The sequence below is a fragment of the Neopelma chrysocephalum genome, unplaced genomic scaffold (assembly GCF_003984885.1).
Source record: "Neopelma chrysocephalum unplaced genomic scaffold, ASM398488v2 Primary Assembly neopelma1_60, whole genome shotgun sequence".
Taxonomy (NCBI): Eukaryota; Metazoa; Chordata; class Aves; order Passeriformes; family Pipridae; genus Neopelma; species Neopelma chrysocephalum.
This window is the reverse complement of record NW_020897715.1, coordinates 17,645,452-17,663,418: the sequence shown is the minus strand read 5'-3', so window position 1 is coordinate 17,663,418 and position 17,967 is coordinate 17,645,452. Positions and strand designations below refer to the sequence as shown.

Below are 17,967 nucleotides of genomic sequence, written 5' to 3'. Positions count from 1 at the left end.
AAGGCTTTATTTGTGGGAAGCAAGCTTAAGCTGGTCCTGATCAAAAGCCGCAGGCTGTTCTGTGTCTCCCCCCCTGCCACTGGACAGACAACTCTGTGCACGTGTACTCACACACACTCAAACATAACTCTTTCAAATCACAGCTGTGCAACAGCAGAAAGCTCTGCAACTCAGTTGCCTGTGCCCTGAACCAAATCTCCCCTTCACTCAGCTTGCTGGAAGTCATTAAGTTGCGGTGCAGCCTCATGGAAAGACAAGCAACTAAAGACACTGCTGGGGCCATTGCTGGGATTAGTGTGAAAGCTACATGAAGCCAGTCTCAGCCAAACCTATTACTAGTTCAAGCACTGGCCTTTCAAACGAGCATTTGTTCACATCCCAGCTGTTTTGGTGTGCTGCTTGTGCAAACATTTTCTGTTCCACAGTAAAACCATTTACTGAAACATATTCAGCCAACTTGAAGGATTGCACCTGATATGGAAGATAATGTATGCTGAGGAAAAGTCCTGTAGCAAATTTATAAAGAAAACAGAATGTAGAGAAATGAAAATGTGAATTGCCTGCTTTACGTGAACAACAACCTAAACACTGCTAATATCTGACTATTTACTGGATAGCTACTAAGTCTGAAGAACAGAAGGTAAAAATACAAGACATACTGAGATATATTCAAAAATAAAGTCACACAAACTCAAATTAGAAGCTTTTCAGTTTTTCCACATGGAAACAAATGCAAAAGACAGTAATGGAAGATTTATGAGGAATGCATTTAAAAAAAAACAAAACCAAAAACCTGCTTTTTTTCTCCCCCTCAAACTTCTACAGTGCACTTAAGCAAATGGGCTGTGAAAAGAAATGGGAGCTGAGATGGTTGGATTATGACCAAACATGTCACAGAATCTTATGCTTAAATCAAATTTGCAATTTCTCTGGCACAGAAGATATGAACTGTTTGAGGAACTGTATAGAAAATACCCTTGCAGCTGGCATAGTGCAGATTCCAGTGAGGTGTGCAGCAAAAATGCTCTTATGCCCTTTTTATTTACTGTTTTCATAAATGACTTAGAAGTAAGATAGGAGAAATTGTAAAACAGTAACATGAGAGAAACATATGGTAGGTTTGCCATCTAGTCTAAACAGAGAAATAAGCAGAAAGTGGAAATCAGAGCCTGAGGCAGACACCATAGAATAAGATTCATGTTGGGGCTAAGCAGCTAAATCCAGAGGAGACAAACTTAACTGAGGGAAAGTCTAGCCTAGTGTGATGGTAAAAGAGTTCTTTTAGGTGAAACACTCAGCGGCTGGACATCATCTTTGTAGCATAATGTGAAATTAAGAAAAAAAGACATTGCAGAGATATGACTTTCAGGCCCAGAAAAATCCTATTTTCCCAAGGACTTAAACAAATGTGGAATAACTGATTTCATTTGGCATATGTCTAAAAAAACCCAGTAGTGACAATTTAAAGGCCATTTGGAAAAAAACCCAAAAGACAGAAAACCCCCCGCAAAACCAGGAGAGAGTACTGTGGGACTTAAAAGGATTGACAAAAATAAAAAAAACCTGAAGAAGTTAAGTGTGTCTTATGCAAGTCAAAATTAATTATATGCACATAATTATGCAGATATACATACCGAGTGGTGGGTGGCAATCTATTCAAGTAGCAAAAGCAGGTAAACTAGAAAGAAGCAAATTAACTTCAAATAGAATACAGAAAGCAATGATCACCTAAATAGCCCTGATTGTGAAATATGCTATGCCTTAAGCAGGACAAGGGACACTGCCTAGCCCCTGGAAGAACCAATGGAAAAGCACAAGTATCTTGACAAGGAAATATATATCTTTTATGACTGGAATTTAAAAGTCTCATATGGCAAACAAATAGCTACTGGATCTGGCCTAATGTCCTAGATCAGAAGCAGATGACACAACAATGTTGCAAGCGCAGAGATGTTCCTTTCCCTCTGGGTCAACTAATTCCCCAATCTGCTACGAGAACACCAGGCTGAGAAGCACTGATTTAAAACTGAAATGTGAACTGAAGAGTTGTGCTACCCAAAGTCAGTGTCTAAGCATCAAACTCCTCTTTGTGTCCAGTCCTAACCTGCTGTTGTGAAAGTTCTGTCCAACTCTGTGCCAGATGTGTCTGCATGTCACCAATATTGGGACAAAACTTACATGTATCCAGTGTAACAGGAAAACTCACTCTATGCTAAACTAGAGGATTCTGTTGATGTGATGGTATCTATCCTCAAATCTGCCACAATGGCCTGGGATTCATGCCATGGTAGTCACAGACACACATCAGATTTTAGCTCTGTATGGTCAAACATTCTTATCTTCTTAATGAGAAAGAGCGTATCAGATATTTCCTACTCTGGAATGCTTCTCAACATGGTCCATCCGACTATGGAAACCCAACCCCTCTTCCTAGGATCCTCCTTCCTGAGACGCAACTCCCCTGGAATCAGTCCCACAGAAATAAAACACTTCCACCAGCCAGGATGGCAAGACCACATTCTGTTTAATAACAACTCCATAAAGGACTGTACATGCTATTTTGAGCTACCTCCCCTCCTTTACTGTGGTTACTGCCACATACAGGCATGGAGGTGTGTAGTGCCATATAGTTTTCTAAGTCTATATGTAGTGTGTGCACATGTATGTATGTGGTTGTACATGTATGTATTTATATATATCTTTGTAGAAGTGTTATCTCATAAGTCACATTATCAAAACATGCGAAGTATATCCAACAAAAATTTTCAGGCAAACATGTTTTGGAGCTGGAAGACCAAAGGCAAATCAGACTCATTTTAATTATTAAGGGCTAGGGTGGGACAAGGTAAGGATGAAAGCTTTCAATAGTGGGTCCCTTTCCCTTTTTGTTTTACTTCAATTCAGTACTTTCTCCCCAAACATCAATGCACCTCTGTAAACACTAGCTTGGAAGAACAAATATAATCACCATGCAGCCTCCCCGCTACAGAAAGTGTACAGGCTTGGGGGAAGCTCTTTAAAATTGCTTTGCAGCAACCTCCATTGTCCCATACACTTATGCTAAAGTAGTTTCAGATACTGAGAATACAACATTTAAAGACCCAAGCCTTTAGTTATTTTTATACATGCTTCAGGAATCCATTCTGCATGCCACCCCTGAGACTCCCATCCACCACCCCTGTACCTCCCAAAATCTCAGTCTTTACCCAGCCATATCTAAAAAAGAGCTGAAACAAGAGAAATCCTGTTCCCCATAAAATTGAGTCCCAATTTTATAATGTAGGGATTCCCAGAGACCTCCAATCATGCACAACATCCACAAATTAGAGAAGAAAAATGAAAGCCAAACAAGAATATATACCTGCAAAAGAGCTTTTGGCTTGCTACATTGCTCAAGCATGCAGTATCTGAAAGGAAGGGAAATCCACTTGTACTTGCCTCATGGGAACTTGGCAGGGCTCTGGAAGAGGGTTCTTAACCTTTTGGCCTCCAACTCATGACCAGATTTCCATGCCCAATGAAAATGAACCCAGAAGGCCAATGAATCTGGACTAGATGCCTGTATCTTATTAGAAGCAAATCTTCATGCATGATCTTGTCTACATAATGGAGAAAAGCCTTTATTGTCTTGCTAGCATGGACATTTGATCCCTTATGGGAAAGCAAAAACAAGACTAGGTTTCAGAGGGCATTTAAAATGTCCCCAGTCAAAGGAGATGAGGAAGATCCACAGAACACTGTAATCTCTCTCTTCCTAGAAGACAGCAGTTACTACTTATCAATAGGTAAGTCCTGCCCATAGCAGAGGGGTTGGACTAGACGATCTTTAAGGTCCCTTCCAACCCAAACCATTCTGTAATTCTATAGTATCTGCACTGAGAACATTCTTGAACAAGTCTTTACAGTTTTAGTAAACATAATCTTTCTCGGACTAAATTTTTCCTCTTCCAACAACATGTATCTGCACTGGAAAAATACATCACATATTTATTCTCTTTTGTGCAGACCAACACTGACAATCACAGAGCTTCTCTTCATTTCCAAGGAAAAGATAACACTTTGATCTGCCTATGCTGGGGAAAAATGCCAGTGCAAGGATGTAAATAGACCCTAATGTTCCAAGTGCAAATCGTCCATGTCCATTTGTTAACACAATAACCATTTGTCTTCATGCCTACACCTGTCAATTCATGGAGCTGGTTGTGCTGCTGAGAGAGTGTAGTGTCTCCAGGTTCCATGACAAATTCTGAGTTCTCTCAGAGGGACATTGATCTGGCACACAAGTCCAGCTCTTCTGCTCCTGCGCTACTTAGCCTGGGAAAAGCCTATGACACAAAAGAGGCACCTGACATTGACTTTACAGCTTGCAATCATATTTGAGACTGTGCTTTAACGACTGTAGTCTGTCCTACACATACGTTTAGTTCTAATAGGCACTATTTTACTCACATTTTCCCTGTTTATTTTTCCTTTCCCTGAGCCACGGCATAGAAATCTTTCCCTGTCAGATTGCTACAGGGGAGGAAAATCAAAGATGAAACTGTTACTTAGTTACATTTTTCTAGATGTAAGGGCACCGGCTTTTTTTTCTCTTTTTTTCTTTTTCTTTTAGAAAAAGTCAAAAAGTTAATTTAAAAGACATGCCAGAGTTGTCTGAACAAGAAACGTTGGAAATTCCACCTGGGAGAAATCAGAAGGAAGAGCTTAGACTACATCAATGTTGCTCTGCTTTCTATAGCATTTAGAGGTGGATTTACTTGAGTTTCTCCTTCTAGACAATCACCAATACATCAGTTAAGGCAAACTGAGCTGAATTTAGGTATTTTGAGTTTCCAATGAGAACAAAACTCACATTAACTTCATTTGGACAAGGAGTAAGTTCTTATTTGGTGTATTTCTCATAAGATTTCCCTGAAGAACTAAGCATATTGTGAATGGTTTTTCAAAGATAATGAAAAGAAGCTAGCAGGTACCCTTTCCTATCACTTTGTCTTACAGAAAAAAAAGTGTGGCTTGGACTAAGGAGTACTATAAGCTGCAACAATCCTGGACTTACAGCTTGTGCAGCAAGTCTGCCATGAAGCTTCCTACCCGAGTTGTGTAAACAAAAGACATTCAGCTTTTCTCGACCTTTTCCCCAAGCCTTTCTCTCAATGTCTTTCCCTCTCTAGCTAGACTTCTCCTCGCCATTGCACAGAGCACACATAGATGTCCACAAGTCTGTACTGTTGCACACTACCTTGCCTCACCACCATACCTCATACCTCTGTCCAACCAAGAGAACAATTTCCTCTCTCTGGTTCTCTTCTCTGGGACTACAACTAACATTTTTTCATTGTTGCTGTACACAGTACAGCATGCACAGACTCTGCGTAGGTGAGAAGTGCTCTTCTGGATCTCACACTAGAATGGAACTGGCTTAAAGACAGGGATAAGCCTCCCTTGCTCCAGCTGTGCTTCACTCTTGCACAAGGCTCTCCTCTTGCAATTACAGGATAAGACTTATCAGTACCTTTAGCTGCCATGGAGTTTAATCACTGAGTGCATATGAGATTTGTGCACGTTAATTTTATTAATTTCATGCATCTATCAAGTTACTCATGCCCTCCTGTCCCTTGGAAGGGTTTATCTCAAAAGAGCCTTTGGAAAGGAAGGGAATAGTGAGGGAAATAACAGAGCATAAATAACAACAAACACCAAATCAAGTAAGAGATACTAGAAATTCCAAGAAAAACACTATGGGAGAGAAAGGGGAATATGTCCTTCATAGTACCCCAGTTGGGCTTATTCTTTTCAGACAGGTACTTCACAATCAGCTTAAGCCAATTTAAGTTGCATCGGCAACCAAACAGTCTTCCACATGACCATCTGCACATTTTACCAGCCCTCAGTGATGCTTGCCTCACCAAGTGAAGCAATATGAAGAGTTCATCCCACTGAAACCCTTATTTTGATAGGGGACTGGGTTAGTTTTCAATGGGACCAGTTCCTGAGCAGGCAAATGAGTGCTAGTGCTGGTGCTTTTTAGGCAGTAGAAGTACACAGCTGGTGCTGGCGGAAAGGAGGAGGCATGAGAGCTCCTTCGAGCAGCTTAGGTTCATCATGAAGATGCCACTTCAAAGTGCACTTTCCCTGTTTCTCTAACCTGATATAAAGGAAAGCCAGCTGCTGCAAACAGCACTATCTCCCCCTCTGCTCACAGCTGTTCCCTCTTCACTTTTATAGTAGGGTAAAAGTGCATGGTTTGCTGTGGGTCAACTGTGCATCAGCATCAGCACAAGGGCTGTGGGAGGTGAGCACAGCCAGGGCAAAGGGCTGCCTTCCTTCACAGCAGCTGACCATTGGATCAGCTTAGAAGCATGGTTAAACTGTTCTTTGCTGCAAGTCTGTCACTAAAGGTGACATTAACATTTTTAAGGGGGAAAAGCAAGTGGGTGACTTGTCGGCAGCTTTCCAGAAGAAGGTGATGGTAATTTAGAGGCACAGAAACTGAAAGGAGCAGACTGACTTCTCCATCCCAGAGTCTGAGGTAATGGAGTTGAAGAGAACTCAGAAGGCTTATAAAGAAAGCTTCAGATTTATTAAAAAAAAACAACAACTTATGAAATAGTGTAATCAGGTATGAGCAATCATGGGAAAAGGAACAAGGGAGAATTTTCTTGCAGTGGAAGCTTTTAAATTAGGGTCACTTGTGTTTAAGCTTTCTTTGTGTTTAGCATAATAATTTCAACAAGTTCCTATTGAAGACAAAGGCTTGGGGAAAAGATGAGAATCTTCTACCACCACTGCTTCAAGAATATCCAAATTTTTTCTGTAGTGCAGCTCTGCTTTACAAAAGGTTTGTGGAAACAAACAGCAGGCTCAGTTTCTTAGTAACTGCAGATCAGGAATATTGAGCTTACCTTTCTTCTTATTTTCAGCCTCACAAATACAATTTGGGCTCTGACTATTTGGCTGGACTCTCTCCAACTCATCCCCCCTCACCAGGATAAAGGGATTGCAGGCCAAATTTCACTCACAGAGCACCTGTGCCTCCCATATGCTTGAATAGGTGTATCTACATAATAACAGCTTTTCTGGGAAACGTACACTAGGTTCCAGGTCTCTCTCTAATATTGGATACACACAATCAGCAGGCCTGTTACATAAGAAAAGGCCAGGTTATACAAACAATTTTCCTCTTTCAAAGAGATTCAAGCTGCCTTTCCAGTTCAGCTCAGGATGCTCACACAGGCGGCAAGTGTAGATAGGCAGATCTGCTCTCTCTGGTCAAGCTCCTAGCAAATATAGATACATTTATCTTTTGGATTGCGGAGAGGTCATGGAAAATAGCCTTTTTCTTTCTTTCAGGAAAAGGCTGAAATTTTATTATTCACAGAAAGTCAAGACTTTTATGAAAAAAAAATTTAGTAAGTTTGGAAGTTTTTACAGAGAGTAGTGTTCAAACTAGTCTGTATTCACAGAGAATGAGGCTATCTACAGGTTTCTAGAGATCAGGTTATGGAATTATACAGCAGGGTATAATTCTCTATCCCATTCCAAGGAGGTTAATTTTTTTCACATTTCGTCCCATGTAGATAATTCCTTGTCACTGTCTTCTATGGAGATAATGTACATCTTTTAGACATGAGTCACACATCTTAGTAAATGTACCACACATCCATATTAAAGAAAAAGAAGCCCTGGACAAGCTAACCCATTTGTCCCAGTCCTGTAAACAACACAGAGGGATCATTAGAAGCTACTCTAAAGTTACCGTAAACATCCAGAATGCTCCTGGAGAGGCACATGGGAACAAAACGGTTTGGAGAGGAAAACAAGAGGCCACCCAAATCTCCCAGAAAGAAACATACCCAACCAATGTTTGTTTCCCTGAAGGATTTTTAAAAAAGAAATAAGAAAAGGTTAACACTCACTCATTTGTCATCTGCTGATGTGCTCTTGGCACTTGCCCGATCTCCCTTTTCTGGCTAGTGTGATTTCCTAGGCCCCGCTCTAAGGCTAGACCCAAACCAGTTCAGGACAATGAGCTAGCACTGGCCCTGCAAGAATTATAGAAGATCATATTTATGAAACCCTACTGCCCAGGGGAGGTTAGCACCTGAATGTGTAAACATCTTTGAAGAGATATTGAAAGGTCATCATTCAGGAGAAGAGCTACCTCCTTAGAGAGATGTAAGCAAGACCAAACAAATGGGTAAAAAAGATGGTAACAAAAACTTTTCCCTCTTACCTACACCAAATTACCAATCTTACTTAAACATCCCAAAGGTCTTTCCTTTAGAGGTGCAAGACAGGGAAGAGAGATCCGCTTGAAGTGGACTTTGCTGGAACAACTTAGGTATTGAAAGAGGAGTCCCTCTTCATGCAGTTGCTGGTGTGAGTGGGAGAAAGCTGAGTGGGGTAAAGTTCTACCTGAGAGCCCCATTCCTACTTTTCATAATTCCTGGATGTCACCTGCTTTGCTTGCCAGGAGCTGTCTGAACTCTGAGACTTGATGATATTACTTCAGTCACAATTTCTTCTCCTTAGACATTTTTCCCTGCAAATATGCAGGAACTAAATCTGAAGCAGGGAAGGAGCACGCATCACTCTCCTGTCATCCAAAAAACACAACAAGCCCGAAGAAGAGGCAAGGAAGAAACAAACGTACCATGAATTAAACAGAGCAGATATGAGTCAGAGTAAGTGAGAAAGAGTTGCCCCTGGAACAGTATGGCAGTGCCCAGGCAAATTCCTTTCTCTAGCTCATCAGATTTAGCATCTGATTTACACCCATGCTTTGCTGATGTTTTTTTGCAAGACGTCTTGCAATTAAAACTCAGCATTTGGGTAATCTCTGCTGGTTCTGTTCAGTTCTTCAGCAAAATCAATAACCTTGTACAATTTTTGCTTTTGTCTATGTTTTTTTTTCTGGTGAGAGCTCAAAAGGAGACAATTTCCTTTCAAAACCTCTTCCTCCCAAAAGGAGGTCTGTAGAAACACGGCAAGGAATTGCAAGAGACCAAATTCCCCTGGTCAATGAACCATGTTTTTTTAACAAAAAATGTAGAACCCGTAAAAATAGGGAAAACTCCTGAAATCAGCTTTCTCCACACCTAAAAAAGAGATGGGAGGGAAAAACAAACAGACCAAATACTGAGCATTATTGATACCGCTTGGGGGTGGGAAAACAAAAGAAAACATAGGCAAGAAGAAGACAAATAGGAGGAGAAAACTTCCTCTCACCCCTTTTCCTCCAGCTACATTTGGCACTGCAGAAGGAGTGGCAGAAATGGGAAGTGAACAGTCATTTCTGTTAAGTCATGACTGGAGTACAGGCCTTTCCTATTATTAACTGCTCTGTTATTAACACTTATCCAGCAGTATAAAAAGATTTAAAAAAAAAAGCAAAAGCTGAAAACTCTAATGTAAACTGGGTATCTGTGATCTCAGAGCTGTACACGCTGTTCCTGGATCTGCTGCCTACTCTCTGGGTCTCCCCATACCGCTGGCAAGGAAGAATACAGAAAGATGCAGCAGCAGCACCAAGATGGACATGTTCTCAAGCCTCCTGCAAGAGTCAGCTTTTTATTACTATCTCCGAGGCTGAAAATGTCCTTTCCACCAGCTTCCAGTGCCCAATGCCAAAAGGACACACCGCTCTTGCCAGCTCCTGGGAAGGCAGAAATGTCAAAGAAAGAAACAAATAAATGAAAGAAACCAAAACATGAATATCTGAGAACAGGGTTAGATTCGCATCTGCATCCATTCCTCCATGCCACAGCAGAGTCTGGCCCACAGAGCCACACCATCTGTACAGCAGCATAGCCCGTGCCCATGGAGCACAGTTTGTATCCATCAACCTACCATTTTGTATCAAGGTGCTATTGAGGATCTGGTTACACAGCAAATCTTTCATTTCAGTACAATATGTATTGAATACAGCCCTATTGTCTGTATCGGTCAAAATCACACAATACTAGTGCAATCTATATTTGCAAAGCCAAATCTTCATTTTAAACCAGTTTATATTCACATATTCTATCAAAGGGGACCATGTGCACAGAACACCATCCATTCTGCCAAGATGAATTCTAGCCACATAGCCGCTCCCTATACCCAGCCTGTCTCATCAGCCATATCAGAAGAATTTGTATCCACAGCCAAGACTTTGTATTAAAAAGATTTAGAAATTATTTACCAATCCAGATCTCTACAAGCACCTCACATGTTGCCCAGAGCAATGAAAATCCAAAATATATGTCCATGGGAGAGGGGAGAAGAGGTTTTTATGTGTCAATCACTTTGAGATTTTCCTCTTGTTTAAAAAAATAATTAAATGTCAGGAATGGAAGGTGTGCCTCCTCAGAAATATGGGGAGCTGGAGAGAAGAATCCCTGTAATTTCATTCCTTGCCACCCCTCTCTTTGTTCAGCAGTGATGAGAACTTCACAGAAAGCATCAGTTATTTGTTTCTCCCTCTTCCTCATCAAAGGACTGCACCCCAGAGGAGGTGACATCTGAGACTTTGCGGCTCAGTGCAGCATGTTCCATCTCCTCTCGAGGAGATAGAGATTCCAGGTCCCGGCACACTGCATCATCCTCCTCTGGAGAGGGCTTCTTGTTCAGGAGAGGAGCCTTCTCCAGCCGTGGGTTCCCTTCATCCTCAATGTGGTCCTCCATGTATGTGCTGGACTCAGCTCCACCTCCACTCTGAGCAGTCTGCAGGGGCCACACGTGGACCAGCCCCGTGCTCTGGATGAAGTTCTGCTCCTGCCGCTGTTGCTGCAGCTGTTGCTGCTGGAGAAAGCTGCTCTGAAGCAAAATGCTTTCCTGAAGGTTTGTCTGGGACTCATCAAAATTCTGGCCTAAGTAGGAGCCAGTTGCTGGGGAAGCGATGAGGGACTGATCACTGGCTTCCCAGGCATCAGATGAACCTAAGCAATACATGCCCTGCGAGACGTAGGAATGAGGCCAGCTATCATACTGCGTCTGGGCCATATGCTCTGCAAGTAAAGGAGGGAAACAACACACAGTTAGACACTCTCTCTAGGCCAAGCTGGCTCATTCAGGTAGCCTGTGCGCCTGTGTATGGCACTGCACTGTACAGGGTAAATGAATCCCTTAGAGGGAAGGAGGGCGAAGAGAAAACACAGTTCTAGGCAGTAGGCAGATAACCTTGATTATATCCACAATTGACTGCAAGGGCTGGTAGCTTTCCACAGTTGTGCCCGAAAAAAGGCAAAAAGAACTGGACTTTGGAGCCTCCCTATTATAACTAGATTCCTTGGACAGCTCCACAAATAGGGATGACTCTACTAGTCCCACCCCCAAAGATTGAGGCTGCAGAATAAAACAGGGTAAAGGGAAAGACAGCAATGTGAAAACAAGAGGAGGAAACAGAAGTTTTAAGATTAGCAAGAAGCACTGGAGCTTACCTTGGCTCTCCATCAGCTCCTGATAGTTCTCAGAGTAGTTGCTTGCTGGGTTGTCCTGATTTGAGTTTACACTCACATCCTCACCATCCATGGAGGACCAGGCCATGAGAGTTGCTTCAGAAATAGCAAATTGCTCCATCACTCCTGTGCCAAAGGAAACAGGAAGGGTAAACAGGGATGTGTGAAGGTCTCCACTTCTCATCCCCCTCCTTAACCTCATCTCTTGGTCACACTGTCCCACTCTTGTCCTATCTCAGCAACACCCATCACCCACAATGGGCCCTGACCCTCTCACATTTGCATTCCGTTGGCAATACTTCAACCACCAAGTCTCTATCTGTTTTGGCCATCTGAACAACCCACAACCTCTCCTGAGTGGTCTCTCGGGGATTCTGCTCTGGGTCATCTCAGCCAATCCAATCCACATGCCAGAAAGTCAGTGCTACCTGCAAGGAACCGGGCCTCCTTCTCCCCGTCACTCAGGTCTGAGTAGGCGTCGGCGTCTTTGCGCGCTGTCTCGTGCGTGTGCTGCTGCTGCTGGCTGTTGGCTTTGCCCCAGCCTTGCCACTCAATCATGTGAGCCACACGGCCTTGGCCCATTGCTGTTGGCTTTGTGACATGGTCCTTCATGCTGCGAGATATCCCTAAGGGGCCAGACATTAGAAAACAAGGAAGGGCTATTACACAGTTCCAGGGTCGTCTGCCATGCTGTTTACCTCTCTTAGAAGTGGAGCTTCTCCCCTCCTTTCCTGACAGGATTCATGCCTGCGGCTGGGTGTCTCCCAGTTTCCCTGTATCACTCTCCAGGAGAGTTTCTCCATGTTTCCTTGGACTAGCTCTCAGAAGGGGGAAAAAGGGAAACCCAAAATCTGAAAGACCATTTCCTTCCTTGCCTAGAATCCATTTAGGATAGAGTTGGGCATGAAGGATGAAGCCTGGAAGTGAACAAACTAAGAAACAGAAAATGGGGTTAAACTCAAGACTGTTTGAGGGGAAGCAATTGAAGATGTCTGAGCGGGGGTGCACGGTGAGAAGTCAACAGGAGTAAGAAAAATCTGTTCTTTGAAAGGGTAACAACAATGAGATTTCTGTATTTAGAACCATGGTGGTGGAGACTCCTCTAAGGCCTTGAAAAGGCGAGAGTCAGAAAGGAGCAGGTGTGAGAGCAACAAAGAGATATGGGAAGAGGCACAAAGGCCTGTGGAGAGAAGCTGCCAAGGATAAACTCAAATTCTGAGGACCTCACCAGAGAAAGATGATTTAGCCAAAGCCCCAATCCCATAAGCATTGGAGTTGCGTTTCAGCTTGGGGAGGATGGAGGTCGTATCTTCCATGGAGAGCTGAAAAGAGAGAGAATACGAAGAAATGATATACAGGAAGGAGAAAAGGAAGTGAATTGGAGTGAGAAATCAGTAGGTAGTTGGAAGATGAGGAGCAGAAGCAAGCAATAGGAACAAAAGAAGGAAAGGAAAAATTAGAGGCTATTTAACCAGGACTGGGTATTGCATAGCATTGGCTATGCATAGCATTGGACTGAGTGAGGCAAGGTCAGAGGGAGAGGCAGAACCAGGCTGTGAGAAGCCTCCCTTTGCTGCTGCCAGTCCTTCACAGACATGCTGCACCGTTCCCAACTCTTTGTTAGAGATCCAAGACATGGCTGATGGACAATTCAGGGAACTTCCAATGGGGAGCTGTCAGTGCAAATGGCAAGGCACCGTAATTAATGTATCATATATTCATCATACTACAGTTAATAATTTTTATATGTCACTTTGGGGGTTTTTATTCTTCTCATATGGTCTTAATAAAATGAACATGACTGTATCAGTGATGTGTCCCGTTTCAAGCACCTACAACTACCTGTATATAAATGTGGTATACAGCTCTGCTAATTTTATTTATTGTCTTCTCTATGTTCATCCAAAGTCCCAGAATAACAAGGACAGGACACTAGTGGGACAGGCAGCAGTCACAAACATCATCATGAAAATAATCTCTCAAGATGAATTCATAAGGCTTCTTCAGAGATGCCACACATTTCATCTGAGGCTTAATTTTCACAAGGGCTAAACAAGCATTGCTTCTGCTCTTCATTTCAACCTCACCAAAAATCAAGGCCAGAATGTTGAAACACAACAATACTCAAAAGTAGTGACCATGATGCCAGAAATTTTAAATCCTGACACAAAACAAGCATTTGGTCACAGGCACAGACCTCACAAAAAGTGAGTGGAGCAATAACTGGGCAGTGAAATAGCTGCAGGCAAAGAAAGGCATTTTAAAGATGTTGAACTGCATATAATTCCAGTCAACTGCTGAATTATGAGAGATGAGTTTTTCTGGAAACTGAGCATAAAGGCAGCAGCTAAGGCATCCTGTAACTTTGGAACCAGGAATGCCTGTGTGTAACACGAGCTGAAGAAATCACAAAGCAGGAGAAGAACAGTAAAAAGTGAGAACACATCCCTTGTTCCATGATGCATTTCCTTAGGTGATGAAGCTTGTTGGAGAAAGTCCATCTATGCCCCCACTGGTCATTCCTGCCTGGGCACTGCTGTTCAGTATCCACTCACTTGTTCCATGACAGCCTGCAGGCTGGGCCGTGAGCTGCCTCATGGAAATCGTCCAGAGAAGAAAGTAAACTCAGAGGGTTTCTACCACTGCAAGGTTGGAGAGCTATGACATGAAGGCAGGAATGAATGGGATCGGAAGGAAATTAATGATCCAGCTTAGATACCAAAGAAGGTTTATGGAATTACGCTGCTAAAAAGCTGCATTACGAAAGAGCTCCATGGATTCTGAATGGGTTGGAAAATGGGAAACTGCAAGTAAGGAAACTGTCTTGTACTTTCTTTAAGGATACATGACTGTGTACCTTGCTTTCAGGTAGACAGAGGTGCAGTGAGGAAAAAAACCTGACAAACTTCTTCTAGACAGTTGCTGCATGCACCATTAGTTTCCTGCACAACTTGTTTCTCTAACTGATCCTAGGCAAAAGATCCCAAGCCATAAGTGCTACAATAAAAGAAGTACCAGCAGGGTGAGAATTAGTTAGAAAAATGTCCTCTTGATATTCAGTGTCCCAAGTGCTTTTAAACCACAGATAACCAGAAAATTACAGACATTTTAAAAGTTTTGAAAGTATATGGAATATGAAAATACTTCTACTACTTAAAATGGAGCTTCTAATCTTGCCTTTACAAGTGTACCAAACTATCAAGTTAACTTATGTTAAAATATTTTTTAAGCCTACTGAGCAAAAAAAAAAAAAAAAGAAAAAAAAGTTTGGTAGCATAAATATGCATTATTCCTTTTCCAAGATGTTGGTTTTGCTTTTGTGAAAAACAAAACAAAAAAACCACACATTTTTTTGTTCATAGCACAGGTATTAAAAGCAAAAGAAACGTGTTAAAATGTTTGCTTGTTTTTTCTTCTGCTTGTTAACTGAAGTTAACTAGTACTGACCATCTCCCCCCAGGGGACATTAAGAATTCTTTTACTTCTGTATGCAACTGAATATGAGAGAGACATTTCTCCCAGAGAAGATCAAATTATGACCAAGGACTAACAATCTTCTTAACATGCTGGACAGACACCTTTCTTATGTAGCAGCACCCACAAATTTCAAAAATAGAACATAGGAAACGTCACGCATTTGTCCCAAAAGGGATGAAGGCAACTCAATAGCCATCTGCAGATCTAAATACCTGCCAGACAGCAAAAAACGCAAAGCAAAAAAAAAAATTTAGCACCATCCTTTGAATCATAGACAGTTCCCAGAATTTCAGTGGCACTAAAAACTTTCAGTCGTATTTCCATTCTGGCCTCCACTGTGTCCAATGGCAGACAAATCCTGGTCTTCCTATAACTGGAAATTTGAACAGTAGTGTAGCGCATACTCACATTGATGCCATCCCAGGAGAAATCTGTCCGTGTTTGCTAAAGAAAGTAAAGAATGACAGCACGTCAGTGCAACAAACAAGTTGCAAACAGCCAAGCAACTCTAGTAGTTTTGCCATAATCAACAACCACTACGTTATCTGATATATTAAAAGAACCTTGTGTCTTTCAAGCTGGTTTCATTCCCTCCTGTTGATTACGGCGTCTGTAGGTGTCACGGTGTTTGGAGGTGCAATAGCAGATAGGATGATAGAGGAGGAAAGGGAAAAACACTTTTTCACAAGGCTCCCCTTCCAACTGTGGGGGTTGCACCACTTTGAGGCTAACACAAGGAGGAGCTACACCACCTTTATATTTTAAGTTATAATACAGCAAGCAACAGAATTCTGCTGAAGTTATTTTTTCTTGTAGTGTTTCGGTTTGTCCATTCTGACTCACTCTCCCCTTGCAAACTACAGCCATTTCCTATATCAGCCATCACAGCACCAATTCATAGTGTGTTTCCTTCGGCTGGGAGGACTCACATCTCAACAACTTGGTTTTGGGGATGTGGACACAGGAAAATTTAGATGAGTCAGTTACACCTATTGTATCCATTCATATAAATCAAGATGTGCACTGAGGTGTAGTTTATGCTCATTGACTTTTAGATCTGCATTTGATTTAACTGAATCTTTCACACAAGATCGGGCCCAACAATTTCTGCCAGGATTCCATGAAACTCGAAGTTTCTTGAAGTTATATTCCAAGACAAAGACATATAAAAAGGAAATAAAAATACCGATACATTAATATTTTTTAAGGTTTTGCAAACTGTATGTTATTTTTTAAGGTTATTTGTGAACATTATTTGTAATTCTTCAAATATTATGCATTTAAAATAGCTTTGGTATTTTTATTAATCATCATTGCATGCACTAAACCTTACCAAGCTGAAAATTCAGGTATCTAAGAGTGCAGAAGCTGCAATAATTCAGAACAGCAAATGAACCAGCCCTTGAGATACTGCATGGTAAATCAATTGTCTGGGAGTTACTAGTGAATGCAGCCCTAAAAATCAAAATGTGAACAAATCAAAAGATTTTATGGCTATGCTGCAGAAGCTGGGACAGACATAGTGCTGGACATCTCAATATTAATCCGTACTCAAGGAATGCAGACCTACAGGCTTGTGAGAACTGTCACTGTTTATTCCATGTTGTGTTCCACTCCCGTCATGAGTGGTTAAAAAGCACTTTCATTTGCAAATTCTTACTCACTATGGATCTTGTGAAGGAGTGACTCAACTCTATTCAATGCAAGCCAAACTATACAGGTATGAAAGTCTGGTGCTCAGGTGCTCATTGGCATTCTGGTCCTCTCCCAGATGATGCCTCAGTGATGCACAACACCCGCTTCTGACCTCAGAGAGAATTCAAATTTTCTGATCCCCTTGGGTAAGTAGGTCTGGGACAGGCACTTACCTCAGTGGAAGGTCGATGGAAGCTGCTGCCATGCAGTGAACTCGTGCTGTCCATATTGATTTGGTCCACATCTTTCAGTCCCTTCCAGTCTACTGCAATCACCTCATTTCCTGTGGGAACACATCTGGTCAGGCCTCTGAATGCCATTACAATTTGTTCTATTAGTCTTAAGCCAACTCAGCTAAGCAAACAAGAGAATCATTGAGTTTAAGGCCACAATAGCCTCAAATCAGATATTCTGTTTTTAATCAGACCACATGTACATCATCAACTATTATATTTCTCACAGCTATCTCCACATGAAGACTAGTCACTTGTGTTTTTCTCAAGCATAATGTATGCTTGGCTGAAGCACAGATTCATCCAGTCATGATGTGTGACTGAGAAAGAATCAGTTCTTTTGATATTCCCTTCCAATATTAAACCATCATCACTTAAAAAGGCATTTCTCCATTATAATTTTAATTGGTCTGACATCAGCTTAGGGCTGCTGGAGCCCTTGCTTTGCCATTCTCACCAAGATTAAAGACCTTCTTAATACCTGCCATTACATTTCAAATTTTAAATATCAATAACATAAAATACAAATGATAAAATTTAATTAAGATTAAAAAATTAAAGAACATGAAATTTAAAAAGCGAAACTAAATGCAAAGAAGCACACATAAATAGTCAGCCAAGTAACCAGGACTGTTCTGTGCTGTTAGTGATTTACTGTGCCTTCAGCCTTTGTGCCATCCTCAAACTCTGCTTAGAATTATTTGCTGCCATGTCAGAGAGGAACAATTGTACTGTCTTTAAACTTGAGCCTTGCTAGAACTTGGCAAGAAATATAGCTCCCCAAATGATCATTTATTCCTGGGATCAATTCAGCAATGTCTAGTCTATTTGGAATGCCACTGAATGTGAATGGTTCTATTTCCATCAGCTTTTAGCTTTTTATTTACTCTTTATAGCAAATTTCTCCTCCACAAACATATGCACACTCCCTTGCTTGTTCTAGCAGCTCTGCTAGAACATTTACATAGTTCTCATCACTGCACTTCCCAGGTAGAAATCTTCTGACAGGCAAGAGATGCTGTGCTCCACCCCACATAGGTCTGCACTTACGGGTGGGAAGCGTGAGGCATTCATCAGCTGGAATTCAAAATGCAAAAAAATAATTTGGTCCCCTAGAAAGGCTA

The 17,967-nt window shown here is 41.7% G+C and overlaps 1 protein-coding gene across 2 annotated transcripts in view; it reads right to left on the bottom strand.

Moving 5' to 3' along the window:
* Window positions 1–2,505: 2,505 nt before the first annotated feature.
* Window positions 2,506–17,967, bottom strand: part of FAM131B (family with sequence similarity 131 member B) — a 33,663-nt gene continuing 18,201 nt past the window's right edge. Inside the window, exons 2-7 of one of the 2 annotated variants that reach the window (XM_027681411.1) lie at window positions 16,784–16,893; window positions 15,324–15,359; window positions 12,667–12,760; window positions 11,867–12,073; window positions 11,421–11,564; window positions 2,506–10,988 (exon numbers count right to left, since the gene is read on the bottom strand). In XM_027681411.1, coding sequence (XP_027537212.1) covers window positions 10,444–10,988; window positions 11,421–11,564; window positions 11,867–12,073; window positions 12,667–12,760; window positions 15,324–15,359; window positions 16,784–16,893 — 1,136 coding nt within the window. In that variant the 3' untranslated portion in view covers window positions 2,506–10,443. The remainder of the gene's footprint in view (window positions 10,989–11,420; window positions 11,565–11,866; window positions 12,074–12,666; window positions 12,761–15,323; window positions 15,360–16,783; window positions 16,894–17,967) is intronic. The other variant, XM_027681412.1, reaches the window with a different exon arrangement.